The sequence below is a fragment of the Xenopus laevis genome, chromosome 3S, assembly GCF_017654675.1.
Source record: "Xenopus laevis strain J_2021 chromosome 3S, Xenopus_laevis_v10.1, whole genome shotgun sequence".
NCBI classification, from domain to species: Eukaryota; Metazoa; Chordata; class Amphibia; order Anura; family Pipidae; genus Xenopus; species Xenopus laevis.
In genome coordinates this window covers 128,455,065-128,464,204 of record NC_054376.1, presented here as the reverse complement: position 1 = coordinate 128,464,204, position 9,140 = coordinate 128,455,065, and the positions used below count along the sequence as shown (strand labels likewise).

The 9,140-nt window shown below is 47.1% G+C and overlaps 2 protein-coding genes across 3 annotated transcripts in view; one reads left to right on the top strand and one right to left on the bottom strand.

Moving 5' to 3' along the window:
- Positions 1–425, bottom strand: part of naa38.S (N(alpha)-acetyltransferase 38, NatC auxiliary subunit S homeolog) — a 9,532-nt gene extending 9,107 nt beyond the window's left edge. The window contains exon 1 of one of the 2 annotated variants that reach the window (XM_018239507.2): positions 225–425. In XM_018239507.2, the coding sequence (XP_018094996.1) occupies positions 225–281 (57 nt within the window). In that variant the 5' untranslated portion in view covers positions 282–425. 2 annotated transcript variants of the gene reach the window in all.
- A 91-nt stretch (positions 426–516) lies between these two features.
- On the top strand, positions 517–8,931 carry cyb5d1.S (cytochrome b5 domain containing 1 S homeolog). Its single transcript, XM_018239548.1, has 6 exons — positions 517–601; positions 5,788–5,864; positions 5,994–6,059; positions 7,978–8,008; positions 8,191–8,315; positions 8,698–8,931. Exons 1-6 carry the CDS (start codon positions 517–519, stop codon positions 8,929–8,931), a joined length of 618 nt encoding a protein of 205 aa, XP_018095037.1.
- The last annotated feature ends 209 nt before the right edge of the window (positions 8,932–9,140 follow it).

The following is a 9,140-nucleotide window of genomic DNA, read 5'->3' as shown; positions in this document are numbered from 1 at the left end:
ATATACACCAACTATACACTATATATACCAACTATACACTATATATACACTAACTATACACTATGGGGGGAGGAATACACCAACTATACACTATGGGGGGAGGAATATACCAACTATACACAATGGGGGGGGAGATTGTCAGTCAGACATAGTTACAATAAGAAGAGTCAGAGAATTGTAGGAGTGAGTTGGTGCCAAACTGTGAGTAAAAGGAGGAGACTTACAGCAGTTCTGGGGCAGCTCTCAGTGATATAACCATTCTCCTCCAGTACAGAAGCCATAGGAGATCCCTGTCAGCCTTTCGGTACTTGTAGTCCAGGTTACATAGGGAAGGGGAAATTACAACTCCCTTTGGCCCGTGCCCGACTCTTATAGCCGCTGGCCAATGAGAACTCACAGGCGGGTGACATCATCCATAGTCACAATTAGGGAATAGACAGACAAGCCAAGTCAATTGAAATGGAGGCATGACACGCACTAGCGGAAGTCACAGTGAAACGCGGAAGTGAAGGCGTAATGAGTCTCGTTTCCATAGCAACAGAGCTGAGGGAGCGCTTCCGCTATGAGCCCCGTTATTTCACCCCACGGGAAGTGTCCCGATGTGAGACTCCTGACTGACTAATAACTCCTGTCTCTCTGCACTCAACTCCCCAACCTGCTCTTCAACTAAACTCCCATAATCCCCTGCGAGCTGTAGTGAGAGGCCACACCCCCTCCAGATACTCACATAAGAATCCTATAGGCCAAACCCTCAGCAATACAGTGTAAGGTGCAGCACAGCTGCAAAGTAACTGTTAGTATGATGTAGAGAGGGATATTCTGAGACTATTTGTAATTGCTTTTCATTTGTTATTATTTCTGCTTTTTGACTTATTTAGCTTTTTATTCAGCAGCTCTCCAGTTTGCAGTTTCAGCCATCTGGTTGCTAGGGTCCAAATTCCCCTAGTAACATGCACTGATTTAACTAAAAGACTGGAATATGAATAGGAGAGGCCTGAATAGAAAGATGAGGAATAAAAAGTAACAATAAAAATACATTTGTAGCCTTACAGTGTATTTGTTTTTTAGATGGGGTCAGTGACCCCCATTTGAAAGCTGGAAAGAGTCAGAAGAAGAAGACAAATACTTCAAAAATATGGAAAAGAAAAAATGAAGGCCAGTTAAAAAGTTGCTTAGAATTACACATGCTATTACACACTAAACGTTAACGTTTAGCGTTTTAGTATGTTATACAATTAAATTCCTTATTTTTTTTATAAGGTTTTTGAATTATTTGCCTTCTTCTTCCCATTCTTTCCAGCTTTCAAATAGGGGTCAGTGACCCCATGTACAAACAAATGCTCTGTAAGGCTGCACATTTATTATTATTGTTACACAAATTGTCTCAGAATATCCCTCTCTACATCATAGTGGGCCCCAGGGACCGAGGCCAACGGAATCAAACTGACCGGGTCCCTTCAGACTAGGGATGCACCCAATCCAGGATTCGGCCAAATCTGCATATGCAAATTCAGATTTGATTTGGTTTTCGGCCAAATCTTTCACAAAGTATTTGGGCGAATCCAAAATATTGGATTCGGTGCATCCCTACTGCAGACTGGGTTGGCAGCTTCTTGGCCCAACCCATATCTAACCAGAAAAGAGTCACGTTCCTATTGGACAGGTAATACAGTCCTGTCAGGTGAGGTGGCCAATTGGGCTAAAGCTCTTCTTGTAGAGTTTGGATCAGTATGTGCTGGTACTGAACCCCTGGATACAACTCTGTGAGTCGGACTGAGGATGATATTCCGTATAGTTTCTATTATTAGGCCCACATGACTATTTGGGGTTCTATTTGGGGTTCTGTTTGGAGTTGCATGGTTATCAGTCACAATAAGCAGTGGGCTTAATTTATTTTACCTAGGGGTTTCTGTAAGAGGAGACAGGGAGTGAATACTCCCGCCTTTCCTTCAACAAACACCATCAGGTTTCTCTCGGCTGCTCTTGAGGCAGGCACGGAAGTAGGGGTAGGCAGAAGAGGCAGCTGCCTAGGGTGCAATGATAGGGGAGCACTGGGCCGCTACCTCTAAAATTGTCTTCTTCCTACCCCTAGTCCTCACCCCTCAGTCTTACCCCCCTTCCCTCTTGTCACCCACCCCTCTGTCGCTCTCCCCTCCCTCCAGTCACCCTCCCCTCCATCTATGTCCCCTCCATCGCTCACCCCACCCCTCTGTCGATCTTCCCTCCCTCCCCTCCGTCACTGTCCCCTCCCTCCTTCCTCTCCATTGCTCACCCCTCCCACTTCTCTATTTCCTCTCCCTCCCTCCCCTCCGTCTCCTCTCTCTCCCCTCCGTCTCCTCTACCACCATCTCCCTCCGTCTCATCTCTCTCTCCCCTCCGTCTCATCTCTCTCAATAGTGTTGATTGGGCTTGGGCATATGTGCGAGGGGCAGGGTGGCCGGCCAGGTTGCTTAGGGCACCAGGCCAGCCTGGCCTGGCCCTGTCTTGAGGAAAAGGATAAATATTTAATGAGCCGAGTGTGAATTCTGCCGGGGATCACTCTTATCCTTCCCCAATCCCTCCATTTATATCCTGGATACAGCACAATCTCCCCACCAACCTTCTGCTATATAACAAACTGAGGGGGTAATTATCCACTTACAGCCCAAACGTCCCTTCTCATCTCCTGGGACTCAGCACACTGAGGGGGGTAAAGGGGTTGTTCCCCTTCAAACATGTTTTACAGTTCAGTTGGTTTCAGACAGATCACCAGAAATAAAGTCTTTTTCCAATTACTTTCTAATTTTTATTTTTGACAGTTTTTCTAATATTGAAGTGTAAAGTGTAATTTTACACCTTCTAAGGGTAAGGCCACACGAGGAGATTTGGGGAGATTTTGTCGCCTAACGACTAATCACCTCGTCTTTTGAGCGACTATCTCCCCGAACTGCCTCAACGTTTTTCCCCATAGGCTACAATGAAAAGTCGCCTGTGCTAATGCACACGCGGCGATGCATTTTCTATAGTCGAAGTTGCCTCAGCTCAGGGAAAGGGGGGTCGTTGAAGAGGGGGCTATTCTAAGACCTTTTATAATTTACATTCATTATTTATTTTGTTTTGATTCCAAGATATTAAGGGATACATGTGCTGTTAATATGAATGAATTGTGTTACAACAGCGCTACCTGCTGGTCAGTTTCCCACCAGTCTGACCACCAAGTAGTCAAGGAAGTTGTCAGGAGAAAGAAAGAGGCTGCTCTGATGTTCTTCTGCTTAGGAAAGATGTGAGAAAGGTTTCTAATTGTTTTCCTAAACAGAAGAACATCAGAGCAGCTGTTAGAATTGATACAATAGTTGCTAATACTCCACAGATGCTGCTGAGAAATGGATCAACTAATTGTATCAACTAATTATATCAACTAATTGTATCAACTAATTGTATCAACTAATTGTATCAACTAATTGTAGCAAATTGTACCAGTTCAGATGCCCCTGGATCACTGAGCTGCCAGACTGAAACAATAGAGACAGAAACACTGACATTAAAACTAAATTAAAAATTAAAGATGGAAAGCAATTGGAAAAAAGTCTTTGTTTATTGCAAGAAATTTGAAAACAACCCCTTTAGGAAGGCCCGATGCAATGTATGGAGTTTAAAGAACTAATGGACTGGTAGCCCACCCAGTATTAACATAAAGTATAATAATAGGAATGGGGTATCTGCAGTAGGTTAATCAGTGGCTTCTATGTAGTGTAGCTGCTATTGCTAATGTTATGTTGTACTACACAGGCTTATCACTAGACACAACTGAATGCTTATTCTCACTGCCCAAAGCTTGGAGGGTCTGACATCTCTGACTAATAAGTGCTGCCAGGAGATTTGTATTAGACTCTACCAGGGCTCATTTACCAACACTGGGCACCATAACAACCAATCAAGACCATCTTCTGCTACACTTTACTGCCCAAATGCACATTTGCCTGGTGTTGATTTGTGAGCTCATCACTTAGAAGGAGATGACAGTCTGTCCCTCCCCCTGCAGGGTGATACAGTGACACAGACAGAAGGAGAGTCCCTCCCCCTGCAGGGTGATACAGTGACACAGACAGAAGGAGAGTCCCTCCCCCTGCAGGGTGATACAGTGACACAGACAGAAGGAGAGTCCCTCCCCCTGCAGGGTGATACAGTGATACAGACAGAAGGAGAGTCCCTCCCCCTGCAGGGTGATACAGTGACACAGACAGAAGGAGAGTCCCTCCCCCTGCAGGGCGATACAGTGTCACAGACAGAAGGAGAGTCCCTCCCCCTGCAGGGCGATACAGTGACACAGACAGAAGGAGAGTCCCTCCCCCTGCAGGGTGATACAGTGACACAGACAGAAGGAGAGTCCCTCCCCCTGCAGGGTGATACAGTGACACAGACAGAAGGAGAGTCCCTCCCCCTGCAGGGTGATACAGTGACACAGACAGAAGGAGAGCCCCTCCCCCTGCAGGGTGATACAGTGACACAGACAGGAGTCCCTCCCCCTGCAGGGTGATACATTGACACAGACAGAAGGAGAGTCCCTCCCCCTGCAGGGTGATACAGTGACACAGACAGGAGAGTCCCTCCCCCTGCAGGGTGATACCGTGACACAGACAGAAGGAGAGTCCCTCCCCCAGCAGGGTGATGCAGTGACACAGACAGAAGGAGAGTCCCTCCCCCTGCAGGGTGATACAGTGACACAGACAGAAGGAGAGTCCCTCCCCCTGCAGGGTGATACAGTGACACAGACAGAAGGAGAGTCCCTCCCCCTGCAGGGTGTTACAGTGACACAGACAGAAGGAGAGTCCCTCCCCCTGCAGGGTGATACAGTGACACAGACAGAAGGAGAGTCCCTCCCCCTGCAGGGTGATACAGTGACACAGACAGAAGGAGAGTCCCTCCCCCTGCAGGGTGATACAGTGACACAGACAGAAGGAGAGTCCCTCCCCCTGCAGGGTGATACAGTGACACAGACAGAAGGAGAGTCCCTCCCCCTGCAGGGTGATACAGGTATTGCCCAGCCCATTCACTGACAGTTAGTGTGTAAATAGAGTGTGTGATAGACTGACAGTGTGTAACAGCTACTATACATTATATAGTCACACATATGTTCTGCCCAGAATCCCCCCCTCTCCAGCTGTATATGGGCCCTGGCACTCAGCCCAGAGTCCCTCCCCCTGCAGGGTGATACAGTGACACAGACAGGAGAGTCCCTCCCCCTGCAGGGTGATACAGTGACACAGACAGGAGAGTCCCTCCCCCTGCAGGGTGATACAGTGACACAGACAGGAGTCCAGCCCCCTCCAGGGTGATACAGTGACACAGACAGAAGGAGAGTCCCTCCCCCTGCAGGGTGATACAGTGACACAGACAGAAGGAGAGTCCCTCCCCCTGCAGGGTGATACAGTGACACAGACAGAAGGAGAGTCCCTCCCCCTGCAGGGTGATACAGTGACACAGACAGAAGGAGAGTCCCTCCCCCTGCAGGGTGATACAGTGACACAGACAGAAGGAGAGTCCCTCCCCCTGCAGGGTGACACAGACAGAAGGAGAGTCCCTCCCCCTGCAGGGTGACACAGACAGAAAGAGCTGTGAGCTTGCCACTCCCCTTGTAGGGTGACATACATATGAATACTGAGGTGAATGGTTGCAGTGCTGGGAAGTCTGATGCTGAGGCCACTGGGTCCCTGTGCCAGTGGGTTACTGGTTTAATAATGTGAGTCACTAACAGTAGACATGGAACATCTGCCCTCCCCACTCATTTCTATCTCTCTTCTCCCTCAGGTGATGTGTTAGTCAGGCCAATCATTGAAGCTGCAGGCAGGGATATCAGTCACTGGTTCAATCCCAAGACAGGGGACGTAAGTAATTCTGAAGAGGCAGAGCTGTTAATTCATTGCAGCTGAGAGATCCCTCCCTCCTGTTTATTTGTCTTTGCCGACCCCTCCCAACTTCTTTGATTACCCCCTTCTTCTTTCTGTGTGATACAGCACTTTCTGGAAATGGCGGAACTGTTTTCCATCATTAGCATGTGCGCCAGATCACCAGTATTTCATGTATCCGAAATCTTCTGCAGATTTGATGCTTTATTCACTTCCCAGAGATTTGTCTGTGTCTTCTCACCAGCAGGGGGAGCCACATTTACAAGCAGAACAGCATCACAATAGAACTTCAGCATTATACAACATCACCCCATCAGTCTGTATGCTGAGAAATAACAGCAGTTTGGCAACCTTGGTGCATTATTCATGCAAGTTAGTAGAAGAGCAGTTAAAAAGGCACCATTGCCTTTTATAAAAGACTTACGGATTCAACCTTCCTTAGCTGCTACTCTTGTATTATTTTCTTATTGTTTTATAATCCATAAAAATTGCCCACATGGTCCAAGTAAGACAGGTTGGTGTGTAAGCTCTGCAGCTGCATTCGTCACATTCCTTACTGGAATCTCAGGGGTCGGGCACTTGTGGGGACGTCTTATTCATATTGTTTCACTATAAAGCCAGACATATTCATCCATAAAGGCTACTAAGTCAGCCTTTTCAGGTTAAGTTGGTCATCTTATTGGTCTTTGTTTTGGGGCTCCTTGATGGCTGCCCAACATCTGGCTAAAAATTGTCTCTCTCAGGCAACTTTGAAAATGCCACTGGGCAAGGACCTCATTGGTGTGTTGATGTGGTCCTTGTGCCGATGATTGGATCAGCCCGATTTGACCCAGCACATGGTTGGACAAATTGTGCAAAAATCCACTCAAATAGAAACCTTGCACTAGAATAGTGCTCAGCAGAACAGTTTTTTCACTTAGCCTTTATGCATATGGAGCATATTTTGACAAGAAAATGGATACTTTCACGTTTCATCTCTTAAAAAACAGATGGGAGCAGTCGGAGAAACAACCCAGTACAGCATTATCCTAAAAGGCCCTATACACGGGCCGATAAAAGCTGTCGACAAACCGAGTCGGCAGCTTATTGACCCATGTGGGGGGCCATCCGACGGGCTTCCCAATCGATATCTGTCGGGCAGATTAAAAAATCCCATTGGATCACAGCCGCATCTGTGAGTTTATGCAGTCCCGCGATCCGCCCGCCCGTTTCGGATGCATTATGATCCAATCGTTGGGCCCTAGATCAGATCAACCTGATATTGCCCACCTCAATGTGGGCATATCAGTGAGAGATTCGCTCCCTATGGGACTGATTCCTTATCAGATCTCATTGTCTGTTGTAAGGGCACCAATGGCACAGTAAACGTGGCCATACACCATAAGATCTTAACCCAATATGCCTACCAAAGGCAGGACGATATTGGGTTAATCTGATCGTTCTGCCCTAGGGACCAACTATTGGATTATAGTGACGTAAATGGTTCCTGACGGGTTGTAGGACCGCATCAACTAACCAATTCTGTCCTTGATTGCAGGAAAAATCAAACCTGCTCGATTGATATCACGTTCCTATGATACAAATCATAGGAACGTGTCAGTATCAAGTAGGTGCTGCACCCGGAATAGTTTCCCTGAAAGCCCCCCCCAGCCCCGAAAACCTGCGTTAACCCGACCCTCCGACACTGATAAATGATCTTCTGTGCTGTTTTAGTGATGCTGGGCTGGGGGTGGCGTGATCCTTCCATTGGCTAATTACAAATGACAACCGGACTTCAGCCTATGGGAGGATCGCTCCGCCCCCAGCCCAGCATCACTGAAGCAACGCAGATCAATTAGTAGTGTCAGAGGGTCCACTGCACAAAGGTTTGCAGGGCTGGGGGGCTTTTGAGGGGAACTATTCCGGGTGCGGCACCTACTTGATACTGACACATTCCTATGATTTTATGTAGGAACGTGTCATTATCCCTTTAATATGTGGCACTTCATAAAAATAATGACAAAAAAAACCACAGAGCACTAGTTAAACATAGTTAATAAAGTTTAAGAGGCCTGCTCACCAAAGTTTTCCTTAAACATTGCTATTTTATTAGGTATTAGCGAAGATCTCACGAGAAACACATGGTACGAGGCCATTACACTTCTGGCTTTGGAATAAATACCATCCATGTTACTTTACATTTAAAGCAAATGTTTCTTTATCGCTCTTTAGGTAAAAACACATATTGATCCGCAGACTGGATGCCTGAAGTATTATACTCCCAAGGGATGCTTCCTGCATATAGCACCCTGCTTTCCTTGCTCAGGATGGGTTAATAACTTTGGACGGCCTTGGTGGAAGGACACCACCTATCAGATCGGGATCTTGTCCTTGAAGACCAGGTTTATCCATATCATCAACACCTTTAACTCTCAGGAGCAAATGCTTGAGGTGACACAGCGAAGAACAAATGTATCAGTGTGAGTACGCCTTCTCCTCTGGTTGCTACATCACCACTGGCTGACTCTGTACTTCCCTCAGCAGGGTGTCACAGTGACACCAATAAAAGGAGCTGTGAGTCTGCCCCTTCCTTTTCAGGGTGACACAGACAGAAGGATCCGAGGGCCTTAACCTGGGGGGGGCAGCTTCAAGGGGTAGCCTGTGGGATCCATATATAAAAAGAAAAGATTGGTGATCAGCATTACAGAAACTTTACTCATCGCTGTGGGGGGTCTGATCTAGTCCAGTGCATGTGGTGGCAGTAGATGAAGATACAGCTCTGCTCACCCCTCAAAACAAGCAAACAACAATACTGATGTCTCTTCTCTGGCAGGTCTGCTCCAAGGAAACTATATTGGAGATCCTAGAATGTTACCTGGCGTATAACGGCCATGCAGCAAGCTACACTTGGAAATTCTGTGGGGTTCCTCTTGACATGGACAAAACCCTACAGGAGAATGGTGTGCAGGATCAAGACCTGGAGTTTGAAGAGCTTAAGATGGATTCAGATCTGTATACGCCCAATATACATCTGTACTTCAATGACGATTTGACAGTGCTGCGATGACGATTTGACAGCGCGCCATAGGAGATCCGGCGCTGGATGAAACAGGACATATGCGGCGGGCGCCCCCGCATTCCAGAGGATACTTCACTGGACCACCAGGGTAAACGCTATTCGTTACAGAATGTCTTACATGTACATCTTTGTAGCCAATCAATGTGCAGCTTAAGGCATTCAGACACTCATGATAGGTATGCAGTTGTGTCTGCCCT